Below are 27,782 nucleotides of genomic sequence, written 5' to 3'. Positions count from 1 at the left end.
TAATTTTAGGTAACTTCCTCTTTCTTTGGTAACTCACTTTATACCAAAACTGGCTGCTTCTATCTGTCATTTGTCTGTGATAGTGGCTCCATCTGTGATATTTTGTTATTCCACATTAGTCTGCCCTACTGGGAATGTCCCACAATCCTGTGATTAGTAACACAAACATAGGCAAAGCATAAACTGCTTCTTACCCAGTTGGCCTTATCCTATCATAGATAACCATATAACAATTACAGCACAGAAACAGGCCATCTCGGCCCTTCTAGTCCATGCTGAACACGTACTTCTTTGTGGTGGCGTGTTGGGGAGGAAGCATTAAGAAGAGGGACGCCTCACGTCTTAATAAGCTGGTAAGGAAGGCGGGCTCTGTCGTGGGCAAAGGACTGGAGAGTTTAACATCGGTAGCTGAGCGAAGGGCGCTGAGTAGGTTACGGTCAATTATGGATAACTCTGAACATCCTCTACATAGCACCATCCAGAGACAGAGAAGCAGTTTCAGTGACAGGTTACTATCAATGCAATGCTCCTCAGACAGGATGAAGAGGTCAATACTCCCCAATGCCATTAGGCTTTACAATTCTACCTCCAGGACTTAAGAACTTTTTAAAAGCTATTAATGCTTTTTGAGACGGTGATTTAGATGCATATCATATTTTTTTTTTACTGAGTTAAGTATTGTATGTAATTAGTTTTGCTACAGCAAGTGTATGGGACATTGGAAAAAAAAAGTTGAATTTCCCCATGGGGATGAATAAAGTATCTATCTATCTATCTACCGTAGATTCCGGATTTTAAGCCGCTACTTTTTTCCCACATTTTGAACAGCTTTGAACTTTGCGGCCTTTAATCCGAAGCGGCTAATGCATTATTTTTTTCATGCCGCCTCGTAAACATTTTGCCTCATAACAGTAGACCAATAAAATTGATGAGTAGTTCACAGAGGTCCAATGAAATTGTACGATAAATCAAGCGCACTTTCACAATTAAATTATTGTAAATCAGTCATTTGTACTCACCCTCATCAACATGGAAAACACTCGAAGCATTGTGCTGCCTTTATGGCAGTTACTTAGTTTATAATATTTTCGCTTAGTAATTCATTTTCTAGTTAAAGTTAGAAGAGTTTTAACTATATTTGTTTTCTGTACTACATCGCTGGATGCTATGACGTCACACCCGGTTTCGCGGTGTCTTGTGGGAAAATGCCGGTTTGCGATGAAACGGGACGGAGGGAGGGAGCGCATTACGCGAGCGGCTTTGGATCTGAGCGAACGCTGCTTTTAAGTTAAAGGTGATCAATAACTTTTCCTGGTAGGCTGTAGTATATATATTTTTTACCAGTCGTTAGGAGATATTGGAATGTTGTTCAGTAAAGAAGTATACGCAACGTATTTAAAAGTAGCCGCGTTACGGGCACGGTTCGAAAAAAAGCATTTGCAATATGTATTTGTTTTTGTTACCATATGGATTTAATTAAAAGTTAAAAAAATCCTCACGTGTAATATCTTTCTGTGTAAATATCTCATATTACAACGTGGGACACCTGCGGCCGAAAATCCGGTGCGGCCTTTACAATTAAAAAATTGATTTTATTTCTAAAATTAGAGCCAGCGGCTTTTAATCAGGTGCGCTCTGTAGTCCGGAATCTACGGTATCTATCTATCTACTCTCACCTAGGCCCACTGACCTGCACTCAGCCCATAACATTCCTTTCCTGTCCATATGCCTATCCAATTTTACTTTAAATGACAATACCGAACCTGCCTCTACCACTTCTACTGGAAGCTCGTTCCACACAGCTACCACTCTCTGAGTAAAGAAATTCCCCCTTGTGTTACCCTTAAACTTTTGCCCCCTAACTCTCAACTCATGTCCTCTTGTTTGAATCTCCCTTACTCTCAATGGAAAAAGCCTATCCATGTCAACTCTATCTATCCCCCTCATAATTTTAAATACCTCTATCAAGTCCCCCCTCAACCTTCTATGCTCCAAAGAATAAAGACCTAACTTGTTCAACCTTTCTCTGTAACTTAGGTGCTGAAACCCAGGTAACATTCTAGTAAATCTTCTCTGTACTCTCTCTATTTTGTTGACATCTTTCCTATAATTCGGTGACCAGAACTGTACACAGTACTCCAAATTTAGCCTTACCAATGCCTTGTACAATTTTAACATTACATCCCAACTCCTATATTCAAAGCTCTGATTTATAAAGGCCAGCATACCAAAAGCTTTCTTCACTACCCTATCCACATGAGATTCCACCTTTAGGGAACTATGCCCATTATTCCTAGATCACTCTGTTCTACTGCATTCTTCAATGCCCTACCATTTATGTCCTATTTTGATTATTCCTACCAAAATGTAGTACCTCACATTTATCAGCATTAAACTCCATCTGCCATCTTTCAGCCCACTCTTCTAACTGGCCTAAATCTCTCTGCAAGCTTTGAAAACCTACTTCATTATCCACAACGCCACCTATCTTAGTATCATCTGCTACTTACTAATCTAATTTACGACCCAATCATCCAGATCATTAATATATCTGACAAACAGCATTGGACCCAGTACAGATCCCTGAAGCACACCACTAGTCACTGGCTTCCAACCTGACAAACAGTTATCCACCACTACTCTCTGGCATCTCCCATCCAGCCACTGTTGAATGCATGTTACTACTTCAATATTAAATACCTAATGATTGAACCTTCCTAACTAATCCTCCATGTGGAACCTTGTCAAAGGCCTTACAGAAGTCCATATAGACAACATCCACTGCTTTACCCTCGTCAACTTTCCTAGTAACCTTTTCAAAAAATTCAATAAGATTGTCAAACATGACCTTCCATGCATAAATCCATGTCGACTGTTCCTAATCAGACCCTGTCTATCCAGATAGTTATACATACCATCTCTAAGAATACTTTCCATTAATTTACCCACCACTGACGTCAAACTTACAGGCCGATAATTGCTAGGTTTACCCTTAGAACCCTTTTTAAACAATGGAACAACATGAGCAATATGCCAATCCTCTGGCACCATCCCCGTTTCTAATGACATTTGAAATATTTCTGTCAGAGCCCCTGCTATTTCTACACTAACTTCCCTCAAGGTCCTAGGGAATATCCAGTCAGGACCTGGAGATTTATCCACTTTTACATTCCTTAAAAGCGCCAGCTCCTCTTTAATCATCATTGTTTCCATAACTTCCCTACTTGTTTCACTTATCTTACACAATTCAATATCCTTCTCCTTAGTGAATACCAAAGGAAAGAAATTGTTCAAAATCACCCCCATCTCTTTTGGCTCCACACATAGCTGTCTACTCTGATTCTCTAAGGGACCAATTTTATCCCTCACTATCCTTTTGCTATTTATATAGCTGTAGAAACCCTTTGGATTTACTTTCACCTTATTTGCCGAAGCAAACTTGTATCTTCTTTTAGCTTTTCTAATTTCTTTCTTAAGATTCTTTTTACATTCTTTATATTCCTCGAGCACCTCATTTACTCCATGCTGACTATATTTATTGTAGATCTCTCTCTTCTTCCGAACTAAGTTTCCAATATTCCTTGAAAACAATGGCTCTCTCAAACTTTTAACCTTTCCTTTCAAGCTAACAGGAACCTAAAGATTCTGTACCTCAAAATTTCACCTTTAAATGACCTCCATTTCTCTATTACATCCTTCCCATAAAACAAATTGTCCCAATCCACTCCTAAATCCTTTCGCATCTCTTCAAAGTTAGCCTTTCTCCAATCAATCAAAAATCTCAACCGTGTCCAGTCCTAACCTTATCCATAATTATATTGAAACTAATGGCATTCTGATCACTGGACCCCAAGTGCTCCCCAACACATACCTCTGTCACCTGACCTATCTCATTCCCCAACAGGAGATCTAACACTGCCCCTTCTCTAGTTGGTACCTCTATGTATTGCTGCAAAAAACTATCCTGCACACATTTTACAAATTCCAAACCATCAATCCCTTTTACAGTATGGGCTTCCCAGTTTATGTGTGGAAAATTAAAATTTCCCACAATCACAACCCTTTGTCCTACCCATTCATCCACCACTTTCTCTCCAGCTGAAAACTGTTTTCCCTTTTCTCCAATACAGATGAAGAGGCCTGACCTGAACCATTAATTCTATTTCTCTTTTCACAAGATGCTGCCCGAGTGAGTGCTTCAAACATTTTCTATTTTTACTTCAGGAACCTATTATTGCAGCTTTTAAAAAACTTAGTTCGAAACATTCATTCTCTCTACCACCAGCACACATCAGCTACACTGTATAATTTGCACTGATTCTTTGATCAGGCTGTTCCGACCGCACCTCTCAAACCTGCAGCCTCTGCAAACGAGGGCAGCAAATGCAATGGGGGGGAACACCTTTTAGAGATTCCCCTCCTATTCACACATCATCATGAGCTTGAAATGTCAGAACCTAACATTTCAAATTGTTTATTGTCACTGGGTTGAAAATACTTGCATTTCCTCCCCACAGCAGTTCAGGAGTATCATCACCACCAGGCTGCAGTGATTCAAGGCAACAGATCCCCACACCTTCTCAAGATCCATTACGAATCACTTAGCTAGTGACACAGAAATCCTCAAAGCTCATTTAAATAGTAATGGAGCTAACTTCGAACTCTCTGAAGGAATGGGGAGAAAACTACCAACTTTGGGGTCTTCAAATGAAATCAGAAAAAAACATCAGCTGAATACTTAGAAGGGTCCTAATGAAGGGTCTCAGCCCAAAGCGTCAACGTCTTTACCTGACCTGCTGAGTTTTGTGTGTAATCTTGAATCTGTAGCTCAGCTTCCCCTCACACTGATGAACTGGTACCTTCACTGCATTCATGAACAATAAGAAGATTTCTGAACAACTGGCTGCCTTCAGCATTGATGGATAAACACATGTGACAGAAGGCAGCAATCTTACAAATCTGTTCATCACTTTACCCAAGGTTTTGAACATTCAAAATGTTCTACGGACATCACAATGTAAGAAAGTTCCTTCCTCACCTGAATTCAGGTCTGCCTCCCACTAAAGCAAAAGAGATGAAATCTGCTCCAGTTGTCTTCTTTTGTCCATTGTATATGATCATACCTGCAATGCAAAGAATGAGAGGAATCAATGGAAAAGTAACTTCCATTTTTATTACGAATCCAAGAACATTCAAAAAGCATATGAGTTGCATGTTTACAGCCTCCCTCAAGCCAATGACAATTTTCTGTTAAATTGAGATCACAGAATCCAAATGAGCAGAGCTGATCAAACCTAAGCTAGTTCTCGAAACAGCTGTTCAATTAGCCCGTTTGGGAAGTTTAGTTTTTAATGTTATCACTTGGATATTATAAGGAATGTCAGAATAGGAGATCAATTGGCTCTTTAAGCCCATCCCACCAATCCATGAACCACTTTATTGCTTATCTACTGCAATTCAGTTGTGTACTTAACAAGTTAGTCTGCTTTAATGGTAGCATCTCACCCCAGGCATGGGTCCGCAATTTAAAGTAGATGCTGCACTGGTGAATATTTTTAGTAATTTTAAACAATAACCACATGCACTTCTAACATAAAGCTCACATTAACAAAAGCAATGAGCAGGACTTGCAGAGATGCAGCACAAACTCACCAGAGTACAATAGGAGAGCTTGGAAATAGAGGTGGGAAAAGAAGACAAAGAAATACAAAGGGACAGTGAGAAAAAGTGAATAGACGAGTTACAGATTTACTGCCTGCCACACCTCCATCAAAGGTCATAATTATATACAGTGCCTTGTTAAAGTATTTAGCTCCCAACTCTTTGTCCACATAAATGAGTATTACAACCAGGAATTTTGCTCAATTTAACCATATAACAATTACAGCATAGAAACAGGCCATCTCAGCCCTTCTAGTCCGTGGCGAACGCTTACTCTCACCCGGTCCCACTGACCTGCACTCAGCCCATAACCCTCCATTCCTTTCTTGTCCATATACCTATCCAATTTTACTTTAAATGATAATACCGATCCTGCCTCTACCACTTCTACTGGAAGCTCGTTCCACGCAGCTACCACTCTCTGAGTAAAGAAATTCCCCCTCGTGTTACCCTTAAACTTTTGCCCCCTAACTCTCAAATCATGTCATCTTGTTTGAATCTCCCCTACTCTCAATGGAAAAAGCCTATCCACGTCAACTCTATCTATCCCCCTCATAATTTTAAATCCCTGTATCAAGTCCCCTCTCAACCTTCTACGAGCGTAGAAGGTTGAGGGGGACCTGATAAAGGGATTTAAAATTATGAGGGGGATAGATAGAGTTGATGTGGATAGGCTTTTTCCATTGAGAGTAGGGGAGATTCAAACAAGAGGACATGAGTTGAGAGTTTGGGGGCAAAAGTTTAAGGGTAACACAAGGGGGAATTTCTTTACTCAGAGAGTGGTAGTTGTGTGGAACAAGCTTCCAATAGAAGTGGTACAGGCAGGATCGGTATTATCATTTAAAGTAAAATTGGATAGGTATATGGACAGGAAAGGAATGGAGGGTTACGGGCTGAGTGCGGGTCAGTGGGACTGGGTGAGAGTAAGTGTTCAGCATGGACTAGAAGGGCCGAGATGGCCTGTTTCTGTGCTGTAATTGTTATATGGTTATATAAAGACCTAACTTGTTCAACCTTTCTCTGTAACCTAGGTGCTGAAACCCAGGTAACATTCTATTAAATCTCCTCTGTACTCTCTCTATTTTGTTGACATCTTTTCTATAATTCGGTGACCAGAACTGTACACAATACTCCAAATTTGGCCTCATCAATGCCTCGTACAATTTTAACATTAAATCCCAACTCCTATACTCAATGCTCTGATTTATAAAGGCCAGCATACCAAAAGCTTTCTTCACCACCGTATCCACATGAGATTCCACCTTCAGGGAACTAAGCACCATTATTCCTAGATCACTCTGTTCTACTGCATTCCTCAATGCCCTACCATTTACCATGTATGTCCTATTTTGATTAGTCCTACCAAAATGTAGCACCTCACACTTATCAGCATTAAACTCCATCTGCCATCTTTCAGCCCACTCTTCTAACTGGCCTAAATTGAGTATTTTTATTTGTGAATCACATACTCCTTTTTTCATAGTAGATCCCAAAAAGGAATAATTGTAAAACATGAAAAACTAAAAAATAAAAAAAAATGAAATCTCCCCTTGAATAGCAGTAGTCATTTGGATATGTCTCTATTAGCTTTGCACAACACGATGGAGCAAGATTTGCCCATTCCTCCTTACAAAGTTGTTCAAGCTGTGCCAGGTTAGTTGGGGAGGGACAGTGGACAGCAATCTTGAGTTCTGGCAGAGAAGTTCATTCTAGTTAAGGTCAGGACTTGACTGGATCACTCAAGGATTCAATTTTCTTCATCTGAAATTATTCCGTGGTTGCTTTGGGTTGTCGTCCTGCTGAAAGACCAACTTCCTCCCCAGTTTAAACTTCCTGGCAGAGACTAGCAGGTTTTCATCCAGGATTTCTCTGTATTTAGCAGCATTCATCTTCTCATTAATCCTGATCAGATTTCATGTCCCTGCTACTGAAAGGCATCCCCATAGTATGACACTACCACACCATATTTTACAGTAGAGATGGTGTTACCTGGCTGATGTGCAGTACAGTATTAGATTTATGCTACATATATACCACCTAATGTTTTGGCCAAAATTTTCAACTTTAGTCTCATCCAACCAAAAATCTTCTTTCACATCTTTACAGTATCTTCTAAGTGACACTCTGCAAAGTCTTGATGAGCAAGGATATGTTTTTTTAAACCAGGGCTTTTTACTTGACGCTCTTCCATAACTACCCTTTTTGTGCAAGGGCTTAGAGATTGTTCAGCCATGAACTTCATCTCCAGTTGCAGCCTCTGACTTCTGCAGCTCAGAGTGATCGCTGGCATCACAGTAACCTCTCTTACAGGTGACAATCTTCTCCAGTGACTAAGTTTAGAGGTCAGCCTGACCTAGGCAGTGTGGCTGTGGTTTCATATTTTTTCCACTTTTACTTGATGGACTGCACTGAGCTCCGAGGTATGTTCAGTGCCTTTGAGATGGTCTTCCCAAGACCTGTGCTTCTCCATCAGCATTTCCCCGACTTGTCTTGAATGTTCTTTTGTCTTCATTTTGGTTTGGTCTGTTGAAAATCTACTGCACCGTTGGATCTTACAGAGAGTGGGGGTGTTTATTCTTATAAATTCACTGAAAACAGGTGATCCTCCTCTTTTTTTACATCAACAATTTGGGTGAGTTGATAAGGTACTATGCATCTTACGTCCATCTTACGTACTAAATTTAACAAAATTTCAGGCAATTTCTATCAATCAACAAAATTCTGATGACGTGCAGCAACGTATTTTTGACGGTTGTAATACAAAGAGTGTCTGAGGGGTAAATAGGGTGAGGTATCTGGCAAGGTGAGCAGTCTGCCTGGCAGAGACCATTACAAAACAGAGTCACAAGACTTAGAATCGTCTCTGACACCTACAACCATTCTCCTAATGCACAAAGTGCTGGAGGAACTCAGCAGGCCAGGCAGCATCTATGAAAAAAAGTACAGTTAACGTTTCGAGCCGAAACCCTTCGGCAGGACTGCATGCTGCCTGGCCTGCTGAGTTCCTCCAGCATTTTGAGTGTGTTGCTTGAATTTCCAGCATCTGTAGATTGTCTCTTATTCTCTTCCATTTTACTTGATACTGAAAGAATAGTCACTGGTTATATCAGCGAGAGAGCTCGATGGCCTGGTGGACGAGAAAACCAAAGGAGTTCTCCTCAATACCCAGGTCTATACCTATCCCTCAACCACTGCCAATAAAGAACGATGATCTACTCACCAATTTCACTGAAAATGTAGCAACAGAGCATCATACTAGACCTGACCGTCATACTAGACCAGCAACTGATGAGGAGTACTATCCACTCCACAGTCTCCAACACTTACTTTTCAAAAGGTCTGGTGCTGGTAGATTCTACAGTGAGTTTTCTCCTCACCAAACTACAAGCATATTCTGTAGGCTGGAAATGAGCCATTACATAGGAACCGTTCACATGGTTGACTGCGGTATCAGGTGACAGTCGGGTTGCAGTCTTCCATTCCCTCACTGACCAGATCACACAAGAACATGTCAGCTAGCTGAGATGAAAATGACTTCACTCAGAGCTTTCAAAATATTTTCGGAGAAAATGGGGGTGGGGGAAGATTCTTACCATCAGCTGCATCTGGTCGGAATGTTATTTTGATTTCAAACTCATGGTAGGCGTCTTTTATGGTAGGCACAGCAATGTAGGAGTGTCGCGTGAAGTATGGGATCTTGCGTTCTGTAATAACAGGAAGAAGGTACTGAAGTTTGGTGAAAGAAGAACACCCTTAATATCCAACATTTAAACCTCTGTATCACCTCCTGGTCTGATCATTTCCATTCAATTTTTAACCTACAGGCTGTCATTTCAGGGCAGTACTCGATGGAATTAGACTGCCCGAGTCTTTAGAAGATTCACCACACTATCCTCCCCAGCAGATGAGAAGATAGGAGAGTTCTAGGTGACACTCACCTCTCAACTCATACTGATACAACAGAATCTGATTTTTAATGCTATTGGTGCCTGTTGGACCTCGCAATACGCAGGCTGCGGTGGATTCTTTCAACACAGCATTGAAAGCACTCCAGAGGTACTTCACTGTTGGAGCTCACTTGTGAGCAGATGGAGGATGAGAGATGCCAAAATACCATGTCATGCAGGCCTGTTAAACTGAGACACAGGGAAACTCAGCCTCACACACAGTAAACCCCATTGGGTTTTTTTATTCCATATCAGGTTGTGGACATCCCCCAACAAGACCAGCTACCGACCTTCAGAGCCCTGGTTCATTAGCTAGTTCAGCCATTTCAGGGGACAGTTGAGGTGGACCAGCAGTCACACAATGGTGAAGACAGCAGATTTCCTTCCCGGCAGAACATTCAGACAGAATGGTAACCATTCCTACTCACTAGATTTTTATTCCAGATTTAATTATTCGATTTAAATCTCCAGCTGCCAAGGTGCAATTTCAACTTAAGCCCCCAAATCAATTGTCCAATCATCTGGTTGACAGCCCAGTCAAACAAACAGATATGTGCAGCAGGTGTTCTGTTGTACCTCGGACTTTCAGCATTGCGTAGGCTGTCTCAGTTCCTTGTTCATTAGTGGCTGTGCAGACATACGTTCCAGTATGTTCAGGGCCAGCAGATGGTATGGTCAACACGTTGTTCTCAACGTAAGCCCCAGGGGGGAGGTCTCCCTCCAGCTGAAAGTAATCACAAACATATTAGAACAGGGCGAAGGCCTCCAAACAGGACAAACCTACCAAATCATCTCATTTCGTGCTTGATTAGATGCACATTTTAAGGTAGTGTTGCTTATCCTGAGTAGCAATATATCCAAGAAGCACAGCTTCATCACAACCTTACCTGCAAGCTTATGTGGAAGAAACCAGATCTACAAACCAGACTTGGCATTAAACCACATTCTGTTCTGGAAAGATTATGTATATTCAGACGACATTATCAACAAAGATCTTCAGTAGAAAATACCAAAATAATTTAGCCACAATCCTATTTGAAAACATCCTAGTAATGTAGTGATGCCCTGCTGAGATGGCTTCATTCACTTGTACATTATCATCCATAAACTTAAGACCATAAGATATAGGAGCAGAAGTAAGCCATTTGTGCCTTCTCCCCATACCCTTTGATGCCTGGCTAATCAAGAACCAATCTATCTCAGCCTAAAATGCACTCAATGGTTTGGTCTCCACAGCCGCTCATAGCAACAAATTACACAGATTTACCACCCTCTGACTAAAGTAATTTCTCCACATCTCTGTTCTAAATGGACATCTTTCAATCCTGAAGTCGTGCCCTCTGCCCAAGAGCTGCCAGATGTTACTCATACGGTAAACCTTTCATTCCTGGAATTGGAGTCATCGGGACGCCATCATGACAAACTTTTTGCACCGATCTTTTTGGTGATTGCTCATCATATAGCATGTCTTGGGCATCTGAAACCTGGCAGAGCCTATCCCTCTACAGGATTTTGGAGCCGGCCGGATTCGAACTTAGAAGCCTTTGCTCCGAAGTCGGGCGCTGATGCCACTACGCCACCAGCCAGCCTCCAATGTCAGTATATCCTTTCTAAAATAAGGAGGCCAAAACTACATACAATACTTCGAGTGTGGTCTCACGAGTGCCTTATTGACCCTCAACATCACATCCCTGCTCTTATATTCTATACCTCTAGAAATGAATGCCAAATTGCATTTGCCTTCTTCACCACTGACTAAACCTCGAGGTTAACCTGCACAAGGACTCCCAAGTCCCTTTGCATTTCTGCATTTTGAATTCTCTCCTCCATCTAAATAATAGTCTGCCCATTTATTTCTTCCACCAAAGTGCATGACCATATACTTTCCAACATTTGCCACTTCTTTGCTCATTCCCCTACACTATCTAAGTCTCTTTGCAGGCTCACTGTATCAGTTGTCAGAGCACTGGGAGAAAGTGCTTGCCTATCATTAATATCAATAAATCATCATGGCAAAGACTTGAGCCTCTGGTAAAGATTCAGGTTAATTTATTTATCACATGTACTATAAAAATATAGAGTGAAATATATCATTTGTGTTAATAACCACTACAAATTAAGAATGCACTGTGGGTAGTCAGCAAGTGTTGGCACACAGTTGACCACGGCGTGGCACGGTAGTGTAGTCGTTAACACAATGCTTTACAATACAGCTGACCTGGAGCGCGGGGTGAGGGGGCGAGGAGAGAGGGGCGACGAGGGAGAGGGGCCTGTAGACTGGCTGGCAAGACAGTAGTAATAACAATGGATACAGTCAACAGGGATCTAGAATAAGGGAAATAGAGTTTAATAAGCATGTTAGTTTCTTGAAGCTGTAACTAGCAGAATAGAAAGGGAGAACCAGTTGGTATGATGTGCCTATGCCAACTGGTTTTGGTTAAGTGCTACACAAGGGGTTACTGAACAAAGTCAGACTGCATGGTATTTGTGGGACTGGACTGAAGAATGAAGACACAGAGACAGAATGAATGGGCCATCTTCTGGGGGGGGGGCGGGTGAGGGGAGGCTGTGAACAGTGGTGGGGTGGGGGTGCAGGAGCGATGCTGGAACCCCAGGTGTTTAGGGTCTATCTCAAAAATTTGTATGAGGGAATCGAACTTCACCTGACTTAGTGTTTGCCTTAATTACAACAGGACTTGAGTGGAAGAGTGGAAATCTCTGTCCAGAATAATATTGACAGGGAACGATATGAAACAATAAGTACCTTACTCCAGATTATCTCTGGTAATGGGAAGCCCGAGGCTAGACAAGGGAAGACAGCCGTGGATCCGATGGCAACTTCTTTCAGTTCTGGGTGAGGGGCAATCATGGGAACGGCTATAAAAGCAGGGAAGTGGTTAACAACTTTATAACCTGTAAACCAAATCTTTATACACATTCCTTGAAACATTGTAAACATGTACTTTAAAAATACATACTAAGTTGAATAATAATTTAGAAGAACTAATGATAGAAATGAAATCTTAGGCTGTTGCAGTAATCAGGAACAAATGGAAGCTTTAGACTGGCTTAGTTTAAGATTTATTCATATTTGTTCTTGGGATGCAGCCAACATTAGTAAATTCACATTTTATGCCCATATCCTGATCTCCCAAAGGTTATTAACAATCAAACAAATGACAGAGAACTGGAAACAAGTCACATCTGGAAATAATAGTATTTCTGAATCACATCTGGGAATTTTCTTGGAACCATGCCTTTTCTCAGAATTCCAGGATCCAGTGGACTGGACAAAAAACCTAGAGAGTTCAAATCCCACCAAGTCAAGATTTGAAAGTGAATTCAGGAAATCTGCCAAGTTAGTGCAAAAACAGCAGAGATCTGGGTGTATTTGAGTTTATAAAAGATGAAGGTGGGATGGCATCAATGAATGTAAAGACTAGATGTTAAAAACCCAACTCTTCAAATTTACGAAGCAGTTTGAAAAAAAAACTGAAGTTCAGATTTAGAATTAGGTTTAATATTGATAGGAACAGAATTAGGCCATTCTCCACCATTCCATCATGGCTGATACCAGATCCCACACAACCCCATACACCTGCCTTCTTGCATATCCTTTGATGCCCTAACCGATCAGGAAACAATCAACTTCTGACTTAAATGTACCCACAGGCTTGGCCTTAACTGCAGTCTCTGGCAGAACATTCCACAGATTCATCACTCTCTGGCTAAAAAATTCCTCCTTACCTATGTTCTAAACAGTCATCCCTCAGTTTTGAGGCTGTGCTCTTTAGTTCTGGATTCCCCCCACCATAGGAAATGTCCTCTCCATATCCACCCTATCTAGTCTTTTCAATATTCGGTAGGTTTCAATGAGATCCCCCGCATTCTTCTAAATTCCAGTGGGTACAGGCCCAAAGCAGTAAAATGCTCCTCATATGTTAACCCCATTCATCCCAGAATCATCCTTGTGATCCTCCTCTGAACTTCTACCAATGACAACACGTCCTTTCTGAGATATAGGCCCAAAACTGTTGACAATACTCCAAGAGCAGCCTGACTAGTGTCTTATAACCTCAGCATTATCTCCCTACTTTTATATTCTATTCCCCTTGAAATAAATGCCAACATTGCACTTGCCTTCTTTACCACAGACTCAAACTGTAAATTAACCTTCAGGGAGACTTGCATGAGGACTCTTAAGTCCCAATGCACCTCTGATGTTTGAAACTTCTCCCCATTTAGATAATAGTCCGCAGTATTGTTCCTTTTATCAAACTGCATTATTATTCATTTCCCAATGCTGTATTCTATCTGCCACTTTTTTGCCCATTCTTCCAATCTGAATAAGTCCTGCTGCATTCGCATTGCTTCCTCAGCACTACCTATCCCTCCTCCTATCTTAGTATCATCTACAAACTTTGCCACAAATCCATCGATTCCATTTTTCTAAATCACTGACAAATATGTAAAAAGTAGCCGTCCCTGAGGAACACCACTAGTCACTGGCAGCCAACCAGAAAAGGCCCCTTTTATTCCCACTCACTGCCTCCTGCCTGTCAGCCATTCCTCTATCTATGCCAGTATATTTCCCATAACACCATAGGACTTTATCTTGTTAAGCAGCCTCATGAGAGGCACCTTATCAAATGTCTCCTGAAAATCAAAGTAAATGACATCCACTGGCTCTCCTTTGTCCATTCTGCTTGTTACTTCCTTGAAGAACTCTAACAGATCTGTCAGACAAGATTTCCCTTTTCAGAAACCATGCTGACCTTAACTTATTTTATCATTAGTCTCCAAGTACCCCAAAACCTCATCCTTCATAACAGACTCCAACACTTTTCCAACCACTCCATTGTGGTTAGGCTAACTGGCCTTTCATTTCCTTTCTTTTGCCTTCCTCCCATTTTTTAAATTGAATTTTCAAATAGGTTACTCCCTTCTTAAAGGGTGAAGTGCCATTTGCAATCTTCCAGTCTTCTGGAACCATGCCAGAATCAAGTGATTCTTGAAAGATCATGACTAATGCATCCATTATTTCTTCAACCACCTCTCTCAGGACTCTGGGATGTACAACGGTTTGTAGTCCATCTGGTCCAGGTGACTTATCCACCTTAAGGCCTTTGAGTATGCCTCACACTTCTCCCTTTGTAATAGCAATGGCACACAATTATGCTCCCTGACATTCACGGACCTCTGGCACATTGCTAGCGTCTTCCACAGTGAAGACTGATGCAATGAAGACTGATGCAAAGTACCCATTAAGTTCATCTGCCATTTCTTTGTCCCCCATTACTACCTCACCAGCCTCATTTTCCAGTGGTCCAATATCAACTCTCACCTCCCTTTTACTCTTTATGTAACTGAAAAACCTTTTAGTATGCTGCTTTATATTATTGACTAGTTTGCCCTCATATTTTATCTTTTCCCTTCTTATATCTTTTTAGCTGCCTTTTGCTGTGCATTTTAAAAGCTTCCCAATCATCCAACTTCCCACTCACTTGTGCTACCTTACATGCCCTTTCTTTGGCTTTTATACCGTCCTTAACTTCCCTTGTCAGCCACGGTTGCCTACACCTGCCATTTGAGAACTTCTTCCTCTGTGGGACATATCTATCCTTGTGAACTATTTCCAGAAGCTTCAGCCATCTCTGCTCTGTTGTCGTCCCTGCCAGTATCCTCCTGCAATCCACCTGGGCAAGCTCCTCTCTCATGCCTCTGTAATTCCCTTTATTCATTTGTGAAACTGATACATCTGACATCTTTCTCCCTCTCAAATTCAATCATATTATGATCACTGCCCCCTAAGGGTTTCTTTACATTAAGCTCTCTGATAAGATCTGGGTTATTACACAACACCCAAACTAAGTCTTTCTCCAAGTAGGCTCAAGCACAAGCTGCTCTAAAAAGCCATCTTGTAGCCATTCAACAAATTCCCTCTCTTGAGATCCGACACCAATCTGATTTTCCTAATCCCTTTGCATATTGAAGTCTCCCATTACAATTGTGACATTACCCTTATTGCACACCTTTCTCAGCTCCCTTTGAAATCTCAACACCACATCTTGACTACTATTTGGTGGCCTATATATCATTCTTGTAATGTTTTTTTTTACCCTGGCAGTTTTTTAACTCCACTGACTAAGAATCAACATAGATGTGGTGAAATTTATTTTGCAGCAGTAGTACATTGTTGTACATAATAGTAAAAACTAAGGTACGCCAGTACTAAGAACAGGTAAGAAATGTGCAGAAGCATTCAAGTAAAACCATAGAAATTTGGGTGAAGTCCTTGATAGCTCAACAAGTAATTGATGCATTGAGGAAAAGACGATGAATCCATGAGAGAAAAGGATTTACATGGACATAATCATTTGTTTAGATCAAAAAGAGTGAAAGCAAACCTGCAAAAAGCATAAACATTGTCCCAATTCAGTTATTGGATTGGAGTCCATTGCAAGGGAGTAATATGTTTCCTCAGAGATAAGGTTCATCAAAATAATTCCTGATGGAGGGGTACATACATGAGAAAATCTGCAGATACTGGAAATCCAAACAACAGATACAAATTACTGGAGGAATTCAGCAAGCCAGACAGCATCTATGGAAAAGAAACAACAGACAATATCTCAGCTTGAAACACTAGGTCTTTACTTTTTTCCTGGCCTGCTGTGATCCTCCAGCATTTTGCGTGTATGTTTCCTGAGATAAGGGTGTTGTCCATTGAGGAAAGATTGAGTAAGATAGAGCTACACACTCTGGAGTTTCAAGGACCAAGTGACAGTCTTGTTGAAACATAGGTCAGGAGATTACTTCCTCTGGTTGGAATGCTGAGACCCAGGTACACAGACCTAGAACATAGAGGTTAGATGCTTACTGATGAGATGAAAGGGATTTCAAAAGGTGACAAGTCTTTGTAATTCTCTGCCTCACAGAACAATGAATTGATTATATTCAAACAGTATTCAGTAACCTCATGGGCATCAAATAAGTGAAATGTTAATTGGAAAGGAAGATAGCTTGGGAAGTCAAAGATTAACCACAATCTTGTTGAATGGTGAACAGCTTCATAGGGCCATATGGGCCTTGTTCGCTCCTGTTTATTACTTTGTTACGAGGCCAAATGGCCTGCTTCAGTAATGTTCATTTCATTTACTGCAACACACTCTAGAACAAGACAGGCTTCACTTACTCTGTACATACAGAACCACCTCGGACTGGACAGATCCCGCATCATTGGTGGCTGTACACCTGTAACGTCCAGCATCAGACTCCTTCACGTACTCAATCTTCAGCATTCCATTCCGAATAAGGACTTCAGGCGACATTGCTCCCTCCACCTTACTCCACTGGACGAAAGGCTGGGGATCTCCAATTGCTTGGCATTCAAATTCCACCGAGCCACCAACCATTACCATCTGCATGGATGTTCTTACGTTTATCATGACAATGGGTAGAGCTGAAAATCATCAGAGGAAAGGTTATTTTTATTCCATTAGCCTGTAAGGCCTGTATATAACTCCCATCAGGGTCCTTTTACCCTTGCAGTTCCTTACCTCTATCCACAACGAATCAACATCTTCGGATCCTATGTCACCTCTTTCTAATAATTTGATTTCATTTTTTACAAACAAAGCCACACCACTCCCTCTGCCTACCTCCCCATCCTTGGACATTCAGCTCCCAACTATGCTCTTCTTTCAGCCATGAATTAGTGATGCCCATGATGTCATACCTGACAATCTCTATGTGTGCTACAAGATCATCTAGCTTATTCTGTTTGCTGCATGCATTCAAATATAACACCTTCAGTCCTGTATTCATCACCTGTCTGATAGTACGGAGGCACTAGCCTCACCAACAAGGATATTTTCAAAAGGTGATGCCTCAAGAAGGCGACATCCATCACAAAGGACCCTCCCCATACAGCCTCTTCTCATTACTACCATCAGGGAAGTGCCTAACGATGCACACTTAATATTTTACCAACAGCTTCTTCCCTCTGCCATCAGATTTCTGAATTCTTCATAAAAATCTTTAACTCCATCTCATTTTGTTTGTACTAGTTATTTTTTATATATATTCTCATTGTAACCCGAAGTATTTTTTATGCATTGCAGTGCACTGTTGCCGCAAAACAGCAAATTTCATGACATATTTCAGTAATAATAAATCAGAAGGCAGTGGTGGAGTGAGGGTGCGCAAGAAAGCAGAGTAGGAGGAAAACATGTATGACACAGGCTGAAGGAGGAGTTAGCACAGGTCCTTTGGCCAGGAATTGAATCTGTAAGAAATGTTTGCATGTTCTCGAAGTTTGCTGTTTCCTCTCACATCTCACTGATGTGCTGGTTTGCTGTTAACTGGCCACCATAAATCACTGTGAGTGGCAGGGTGAATGGCTAAATCTGGTGAGAGTTGATGGGAATATGGGGAGAACAGGTTACAGGAAGAATCAGTTGTGGTGCAGGATGAGGGATGATAGCTGGATAGATAAGATGGCTTCCTTCTACATTGTAAGGAATTAAATTTTGCCACCCAGGTGCCAGGGTCAGGGACATCTTGGATCGGGTCCACAACATTCTAAAGGGAGAAGGGTGAGCAGCTGAAGTCATGGTACATATTGGTACCAAAGACGTAGGTCAGAAAAGGATGGATGTCCTCACGAACGAATATCGTGAGTTAAGTAGAAAGCCAAAAAGCAGAACCTACAGGGTAGTAACCTCTGGAGTGCAACTTGTGCCACGCACCAGTGAGGGTAAGAATAGGATGATTTTGCAGATGAATGTGTGGCTCAGGTATTAGTGCAGGTTGGGTGATGGTTTCAGATTTCTGGATTACTGGGATCTCTTCTGGGGAAGGTGTAACCTGTACAAAAAGGACGGGCTATACCTGAACTCATGGGCGACCAATATCCTTGCGGGCAGGTTTGCTAGAGCTGTTGGGGAGGGTATAAACTAACCTAGCAGGGGGATGGGAACAGCAGTAATAGGGTTAAGGATGGGGCAGTTGGTATATAACTAGATGCAATGTGTAGTGAGAATGTGAGGAAGGACAGACAGATAATAGGACAAAACTAAAGTCAGGAGATGAGTTAAAGTGTAACAGGGTGCCAAAATCAAAAAGAGTGATGAATACATGATTGAAGTTGTTATATTTGAATGCACACACTATACGAAATAAAGTAGATGATCTTGTAGCACAGTTCAAGATTGGCAGGTATGCTGTTGTGGGCATCACTGAATCATGGCTGAAAAAAGATCATCGTTGGGAGCTCAACATGCATATTGCATTGAAAGGACAGGAAGGTGAACAGAGGGGATGGCATGGCTCTGTTGGTAAACAATTGAATCAAATCCTTACAGAGCTGAAATAGGATTGGTAAGAATCCTATTTGTGGGTAGAGTTAAGAAACTGCAAGGTTAAAAAGGCCCTGATGGAAGTTATATACCAGCCCCCAAAGAGTAGCCAGAATGTACGATACAAATTACAAAGGGAGATAGAAAAGGCATGTAAAAAAGGGCAATGTTATGATAGTAAGGGGGATTTCAATATGCAGGTAGATTGGGAAAGTCAGGTTGGTACTGAATACCAAGAGAAGGATTTTGTAGAATGCCTTTTAGAGCAGCTTGTGGTTGAGCCCACTAGAAGAAATGTAATTCTTGATTGTGTGTTGTGTAATCAACCAGATTTGCTTCGGGAGCTGAAGGTAAAGGAACCCTTATGGTCCAGTGGTCATAATATAGCATTCAGCTTGCAGATTGAGAGGGAAAAGGCAGATGTATGAGTATTAGAGTGGATTAAATGGAAATACAGAGGCATGAGAGAGGAGCTGAAAAAATCTGACTGGAAGGCGACACTGGCTGGGATGACAGCAGAAGAGCAATGGCTGGAGTTTGTGGGATCAATTTGGAAGGCATAGTATAAATACAGTTGCATGAAAAAGTTTGTGAACCCTTTGCAATCACCTGGTTTTCTGCATTAATTATTCATAAAATGTGGTCTGATCTTCATCTGAGTCATAATAATAGACAAACACAATCTACCTAAACTAACAAAACACACAAAACAATTGTACTTTTCATATCTTTATTGAGCACATTCACAGAAAAAAGTATGTGTACCCTTGTATTAAAAACTAGTAGAACTTCTTTAGCAGCAATAAACTCCACCAAATGTTTCCTGTAGCTGCTGATCAGATATGCAAATGACAAGAAGGAATTTTAGACCATTCTTCCAAACAAAACTGCTTCAGTTCATCAATATTTCTGGGATACCTTGCATGAACAGCACTCGTCATGTCATGCCACAGCATCTCAATTAAGTTAAAGTCTGGAGTCTGACTGGGCTATTCCAAAACACAAATTTTCTTTTTTTTTTAAAAAACCATTCTGTTATTGATTTAGTCTCATGTTTCAGATCCCTGTCTTGTTGCACCATCCAACTTCTATTAAGCTTCAGGTGATAGACCACTGCTCTGACATTCTCCTGTAAAATGGTTTGATACAATTTTGAATTCATTGTTCCCTCAACAATTGCAAGCTGTCTAGGCTCTGAGGCAGTAAAGCAGCCCCAAACCATGATACTCCATCCACCATGCTTAATAGTTGGAATGAGGCTTTGGTGTTGGTGTGCAGTGCACTTTTCCCTCCAAACATAGCAATGTGAATTTCTGGTAAAAAGTTCAACTTTTGTCTCATCTGTCCATAGAACATTGTTGCAGAAGCATTGTGGAACATCCAGGTGGTCTTCTGCAAACTTGAGATGTGCAGCAATTATTTTTTTTTTGGAGAGCAGTGAATTCCTCTGTGGTGTCCTTCCATGAACACCATTCTTGTTCATAGTGTTTCTTATAGTGGACACAAGAACAGAGGCTTTAGAAAGTTCTAGAGATTTCTGCAGGACTTTTGTGGGTTATTTTTCACCTCCTTCAGCACTGCACGTTGTGCTCTTGGTGAGATCTTTGCATGACATCCACTCCTAGGGAGAGTAGCAACAATACTGAATTTTCTCCATTTGTAGACAATTTGTCTTACTGTGGACTGATGAACACTCAGGTCTTTAGAAATGCTTTCGTAGCCTTTTCCAGATTCATGCATCTCTACAATTCTTCTTCTTCTCAGGTCCTCTGAAAGTTGTTTTGATCAAGGCATGATGCGCATAAACAGATCTTTCTTGAGAAGAGCTAGCTCTGTCAGTAACCTGACTTTATATGTCTGTTTTTTATACATATATATATATAGGGAAGGGCACCTCTACAATCCACACCTCCAATCTCATCCCATTGATTGGAACACCAGACTCCAAATAGCTTTTGTAGAATGTCTTACCCCAGAGGTTCACATACTTTTCTGGACCTAGACTGTGATTACACAAATGGTGTATTCAGTATTGATGAGAAGTAGCACAATTGATGTGTTATTGGTTTAGGCAGATTGTGTTTGTCTTTTATTGTGCCTTTGATGAAGATCAGACCACACTTTATAAGTAATTAATGCAGAAAACCAGGTAACTGCAAATGGTTCTCTAACTTTTTCTTGCAACTGTACACTCCAAAGAAGAAGATGCATCCTAAAAGGATGATAATGTATTCAAAAAGGATTATAATGCATCCATGGCTGACAAGTCAAAAGCAACATAAGAGCAAACGAGAAAGCATATAATATAGCAAAGATTAGTGGGAAGTTAGAGGATTGGGAAGCTTTTCAAAACAGAAGGAAACTAAAAAAGCCCGAATGAGAGAGAAAAGAAGAAATATGAAGGTAAGCTAGCCACTAATATAAAAGTAGATACCAAAAGATTCTTCAGATATATACAGAGTAAAAGAAAGGTGAGAGTGGCTATTGGACTGCTGGAAAATAATGCTGGACAAGTAGCAATAGGGGACAAGGAGACGACAGGTGAACTTGGTAAGTATTTTGCGTCAGCCTTCACTGTAAAAGACACTAGCAATATGCCAGAAATTCTAGAGTTGTCAGTGAACAAAAGTGAGTGTAGTTGCTTTTACTAAGGAAAAGGTACTTGGGAAGCTGAAAGGCCTGAGGGTAGATAAGTCACCTGGCCAGGTGGACTGCACCCCAGGCTTCTGAATGAGGTGGCGAGGAAACTGTGGAGACAGGACCGGTCTTTCAAAATTCACTAGATTCTTTAATGGTTCTGGAAGACTAGAAAACTCCAAATGCCTCTTAAGGAAGGGAGGAAGACAGAAGAGAGGAATTGTAGACCATTTAGTCTGACTTCAGTAGTTGATTAAGATGTTGGAGTTCAGTATTAACAATTAAGTTTTGGAGGGTATTTGGAGGCACATGATAAAATAAGTGAAAGGTTTTCTCAAGGGGAATTACAGTCCGACAAATTTGTTGGAAATTTTCAAGGAAATAACAGGCAGGATAGACAAAAGAGAGTCAGTGGATGTTGTTTACCTGGATTTTCAGAGGCCTTTGACATGGTGTTGCACATGAGGCTGCTTAACAAGATGAGCACAAGGTTTTACAGGGAAGACACCAACATGGGTAGAAGATTGGCTGACCGCCAGGATGCAAAGAATGGGAATAAAGAGGGCTTTTTCAGGTTGGCTGCCAGTAACTTGTGCTACTTTGCAGGGGTTGGCATTGCGTCTGCTTCTTTTTATGTTATAGGCCTATGATTTGGATGGTGGAATTGAGGGTTTTGTAGTCATGTTTGCAAATGATACAAAGATAGGTGCAAGGGCAGGTAGTGTTGAGGAAACAGAGTTTTCAGAAGGACTTAGACAAATTCAGAGAATGAGCAAAGAAGTGACAGATGGAATATAGTGCAGAGAAATGTATGGTCTTGCATTTTGGGAGAAGGAATAAAGACAAAGATCATTTTCTAAACAGGTAGGAAATTCAAAAATTATAGTTTTAAAGAGACTTGGGAGGCCTCATGCAGGATTCTCTAAAGGCTAACTTGCAGGCTGAGTTGGCGGTGAGGACAACAAATGCAATCTTATCATTCACTTTGAGAGGACTGGAACATAAAAGCAAGGATACAATGCTGGAGCTTTATGAGGCATTGGCCAGACCGCACATGGAGTATTGAGAGTCATTTTGGGCCCATTATATTAAAAAAAAGATGTGCTAGCATTGCACAGAGTCCAGTGGAGGTTCACAAGAATTATTCTGTGTTACCATATGAGTGTTTGATGGCTCTGGTCTTGTACTCACTGGAGTTTAATAGAATGAAGAATGACCTCAATGAAACCTATTGAGTATTGAAGGCCCTATCTAGATATAGTGGATCTGGAAGGGATGTTTCTCGTAGGGGAGTCTTGGACCACAGGGCACAGCCTCAGAATAGAGGGCTGCCCATTTATAACAGAGATGAGGATAACCGTTAACCAGAGGGTAGTATATCTGTGGAATTCATTGCCATAGAAGGCAGTGGAGGCCAAGTTATTGGATATATGTAAAGTGGAGCTTGACAGGTTCTTCATTAGTCAGGGCTTCAAAATTACGGGAAGAAGGCAGGGGAAAAGGGGTGAGAGGAATAATTAATTGGCCATGATGGAATGGCACAACAGAGTCGATGGGCCGAAATGTCGAATTCTGTTCCTGTGTCTTATGATTTTAGAGAGATATACAGGTAATATCAGGCCAAGTTTGAAATCAAAGACAGTAATTTTACTCTGAAACAATGTATGTGAGTGTGAGTAGAGAGTGAATGGGAAGTGTAAGTTGCAACCACATTTTGGATGACCTGTGGCTTACGCAATGTGATACATGGGAGACTGTCCATTCAGATTGGCAGGACTGAAGGTAATGAGGCCAGGGAGGTGGGCTCAAGCAGCCGATGAGCTAAGGGAAAAGTGGTCAGTTGAAAGTGGTAGTAATGCTACAGGAGCCCATTGCTGGAAGATCATCTTGGTGTTGGACACTACTGTAAGTCTGTGTGAGCTTTGATATTGTACAAGACAATGCATGGAGGAGAGGTCCTGATTGATGACTATAGATTAGATCAGAAAGCACAAGGTATCAATGGAGCAGCAAAACATCCCCAGAACATGCACCATTATCAGCGCAGAATGAATGAAATCTACTGACAAGTTACGCCTCTCCATTCCTCATTCCGCTCATACAACAGATGGAATATTGCCTGTATACGTACCACTTCAAGACATTGACGATTATAGCAAAAACCCATAAGGTAAGCTGTAGATGCCTAATGCACCAATTCTGTAACAAGCACAATTAGTTGACCATCTTACTGCTCTGTCACCACCTTCAGCAGGTTCCCTCTTCTCTAGTATTCTCTACACCTTGAAACTGCCTAGTTTTCTGCATTCTCCAGCCCCATCATACAGCATCCTCTCAAACTCCCATATCCACTTTTCAGAAATCCTAATGATTTGATATCTGACTCATTGGGCAATGTATCACATAGTCTCTTTAAAGTCACTGGTCACAGGATTTTGTGTACTTTTAAACCTTGTTTTTCACACTCCCTGTAAACTCATCAGGTTCACTTGATGATTTGTTATCCCATTGTGTAACATCATTTAAAAAAAATTATAATGGCATATTTGGGCATTAAAAAAGGTAATATCCACAGTCTGAGAAATCAGCCAGTCCTGCACTACCAAAGTCCCAAGAATGCTGGATTAATGGATTTTAACACACATTTGTTGGTCACTATGTTATTGCTTATCTTGGGGTGAATGTAATACATTTTACTTTGATATAGGAAGAATCTCTTTCTAGCAGAGGATGATGAGAGGTGACATGATAGAGGTGGAAAAAGTTATAAGAAACCTACATAGAGTGGACAGCCAGCGCCTTTTCCCCAGGGCACCAATGGCTAATACCTGACAACATCCTTGCAAGAAGTGTGGAGGAAAGTTGAGGGGAGATATCAGAGGTAGGGTTTTCCCACAGAGTGTGGTAGCTGCTTGGAACACACAGGGTTGGTGGTGCATGTTCTGTGTTCTAAATTGATCAATGCCAAGCGTGGCCTGACATCAAGCTGTTATCAGTAGAATCTCATATGCATTCATCAACAGGAGCTTTTCTACTTTTCCTCATATTAAATAGTGCTTTTCTGGCAGAGGCAATGTGGAACTGTTCAGTAAGCAATCTTTCACATCCATATGCATGACGAAGCTTTCAGGCACATAGACTATCTTTTCTTTCAGTTAGTCCTGACGAAGGGTTTGGGCCTGAAATGTTGATTGTACTTCTTCCTATAGATGCTGCCTGGCATCTATAAAATGCGTTACACCAGCATTTCATGTGTGAGGCATATTATAGTCTATTTGCTAGAAAGAATCAAGATAAATATAATGGATAAAAGACCAAAAAAATACAAATGCTGCAAGGCTTGAAGAAAAATGAGAAACTGCTGGAAACACTCAGTAGGTCAGGCAGCATCTGTGGAAATGAACATCTCACAGCTCAAATGACAGCTCATCAAAACCAAATATAGCAGCTCTTTTAGTGAACAAATTTTCTCAGACATACCTTGGATGACCAGTTTGGCACTGTCCTGTGCCCGTCCAAACTGGTTAGATGCTCTGCAGATGTAAACTCCTTCATTTCCTTCTTGTATGTTTTGAATTCTGAAAGAAGATCAACAATGGAATTTGATGCCAGAAAAACACCATTTCCAAGTGAACTGTATACGTGCACAGCATAAGGCAATGGCAACCGTTTATCACTCTATTTTGCTCATGTGTTGATTGGTACACAAAAGGAAAATTGACATGATTGAAAAATGGTGTGGCCCTCCGTACTATTATTTCCTTATTAACTCACACTTGACATTAGTTCCAGTAATTCAGATGGAAAGAAGGAAAAGTATATTCATATTGTGCCTTTCTTTGCTTCAGTGTGTCCCAATGATTACACATGCAAAAAGGTACTTTTAAAGTTATAGTGCATCTGTTTATTTCCTCATAGCAAGACTGAAGTTAGCAATGACAAATGACCAGAGAGCCATGATCAGAGACCTTGTGTCTGAGGGACGAACATCGGTTTTCATTGAGGATCACGTTTGGAGCAATGCCATTTCTCAAAGTTGTCTTGGATACTACTAAGAATTCACTTTTATTGTTATATATGTTAAAGGAAAGGAAATCATAGTAAATCTTCATTGGTCACTGACTCGACGTTTTCCAGTTCTGGGCACCGCAACTTAGAACATAAGGAATGGAAGCCTGACTATTCCAGATGGCCCCTTGAGCCTGATCCACCATTCAATGTCATTAATGATTCATTCTTCAACTCAGCACCCTCTCCGCTTCTCTCCCCACCTCCTTGAGAGCTTTTCAGTTTCGATTTATTATTAAATAAACAGATACTTTATTGATCCCAAAGGTAATTACAGTGTCACAATAGCAATACTTATTAGTTATAGAAAAATAAACATGTAAACAGGCCCTTTAGCATAACTTTCCATGCTGACGCCAAGATGCTCACCTGAGCCAGTCACACTGGCCTGTGATCCCTCAAAATCAGGAGATCCAAACCTGGGATCCACGAACCCTTGCGTAATGGTATTGGCCATTGGAATAAAAAAGTGTTAGAACCCCTGCTCTAAACATTAGTGATCTATGCACCTGTCCAAACAGCTTTTAAATGCTGTAAATGCTCCCACCTCTACTACTTTCTTTGGCAGCTTGTTCCAAATTTTAACCACCCCATCTGAAAAGCTTGCCCTTCAGATCCCCATTAAACAATTCTCACCTATGTTAAACCTCTGCCATCTAGTTTTAGACTCCTCTAGCCTGAGCCTCTTGACTATGCTACCTGTGCCCCTCATAATCTTATAAACTGCTATCAGGTCACTCCTCAGCCTCCTGCACTCCAGAGTCTCGGATTGTCCAGCCTCTCATTACAACTCAAGCCCTTCAGTCCAGACAACATCCCTGCAAATCTTTTCGGCACTCTTTCTGGCTTAATTACATCGTTCCTACAGAACGGTGACCAAACCACACATACCACTCCAATTTTTGTCAGGCTCCATCTAGAGTATATTCAGTAACTCTGCCCTCACAACTCTTTGTTGTTGTTAAGAGTCTCAGATAAGGAAGGCTACCTCACCTCCTTCTTAAATGCACAAATGTTGGCTCTGGAAGTTTGTTCCAAGTTCCAGATATCCCTAAATATCCTCTCAGCAGACTCTGCCAATTCCTCTTAGAATTCTTAGGTTTCAACTACAAAACCTTTCATTGTTCTGAAATCCAATGATGACAACTCAGACCAAGAGAGAATGTCAAAGGCTTGTAGGAGTAAATATAACCATATAACAATTACAACACGGAAACAGGCCATCTCTGCCCTTCCAGTCTGTGCCAAACACTTATTCTCACCCTTGTCCCACTGACCCGCACTCAGCCCATAACCCTCCATTCCTTTCCTGTCCATATACCTATCCAATTTTACTTTAAATGACAATACCGAACCTGTCTCTACCACTTCTACTGGAAGCTCATTCCACACAGCCTCCACTCTCAGTAAAGAAATTCCCCCTCATGTTACCCTTAAACTTTTGCCTCCTAACTCTCAACTCATGTCCTCTTATTTGAATCTCCCCTACTCTCAATGGGAAAAGCCTATCCACGTCAACTCTATCTATCCCCCTCATAATTTTAAATACCTCTATCAAGTCCCCCTCAACCTTCTACACTCCAAAGAATAAAGACCTAACTTGTTCAATCTTTCCCTGTAACTTAGGTGCTGAAACGCAGGTAACATTCTAGTAAATCTTCTCTGTACTCTCACTATTTTGTTGACATCTTTCCTATAATTTGGTGACCAGAACTGTACACAATACTCCAAATTTGGCCTTATCAATGCCTTGTACAATTTTAACATTACATCCCAACTCCTACACTCAATGCTCTGATTTATAAAGGCCAACATACCAAAAGCTTTCTTCACCACTCTATCCACATGAGATTCCACCTTCAGGGAACTATGCACCATTATTCCTAGATCACTCTGTTCTACTGCATTCTTCAATGCCCTACTATTTACCATGTATATCCTATTTGGATTATTCCTACCAAAATGTAGCACCTCACACTTATCAGCATTAAACTCCATCTGCCATCGTTCAGCCCACTCTTCTAACTGGCCTAAATCTCTCTGCAAACTTTGAAAACCTACTTCATTATCCACAATGCCACCTACCTTAGTATCATCTGCATACTTACTA

General features: G+C 41.0%; 1 protein-coding gene across 6 annotated transcripts in view; it reads right to left on the bottom strand.

Annotated features, from left to right (window-relative positions):
* hspg2 (heparan sulfate proteoglycan 2) overlaps nucleotides 1-27,782 on the bottom strand; it is a 528,874-nt gene that overhangs the window by 52,672 nt on the left and 448,420 nt on the right. For 5 of the 6 annotated variants that reach the window (XM_073031647.1, XM_073031651.1, XM_073031652.1 and 2 more), the window contains 7 exons: nucleotides 25,085-25,182; nucleotides 16,804-17,070; nucleotides 12,373-12,485; nucleotides 10,185-10,332; nucleotides 9,255-9,365; nucleotides 5,653-5,670; nucleotides 5,039-5,123 (listed from right to left, as the gene is read on the bottom strand). In XM_073031647.1, the coding sequence (XP_072887748.1) occupies nucleotides 5,039-5,123; nucleotides 5,653-5,670; nucleotides 9,255-9,365; nucleotides 10,185-10,332; nucleotides 12,373-12,485; nucleotides 16,804-17,070; nucleotides 25,085-25,182 (840 nt within the window). The remainder of the gene's footprint in view (nucleotides 1-5,038; nucleotides 5,124-5,652; nucleotides 5,671-9,254; nucleotides 9,366-10,184; nucleotides 10,333-12,372; nucleotides 12,486-16,803; nucleotides 17,071-25,084; nucleotides 25,183-27,782) is intronic. The other variant, XM_073031648.1, reaches the window with a different exon arrangement.

The sequence above is a fragment of the Hemitrygon akajei genome, chromosome 29 (assembly GCF_048418815.1).
Source record: "Hemitrygon akajei chromosome 29, sHemAka1.3, whole genome shotgun sequence".
NCBI classification, from domain to species: Eukaryota; Metazoa; Chordata; class Chondrichthyes; order Myliobatiformes; family Dasyatidae; genus Hemitrygon; species Hemitrygon akajei.
Note: the sequence above shows the minus strand (reverse complement) of the source record. Positions and strands in the feature narration are given on the sequence as shown.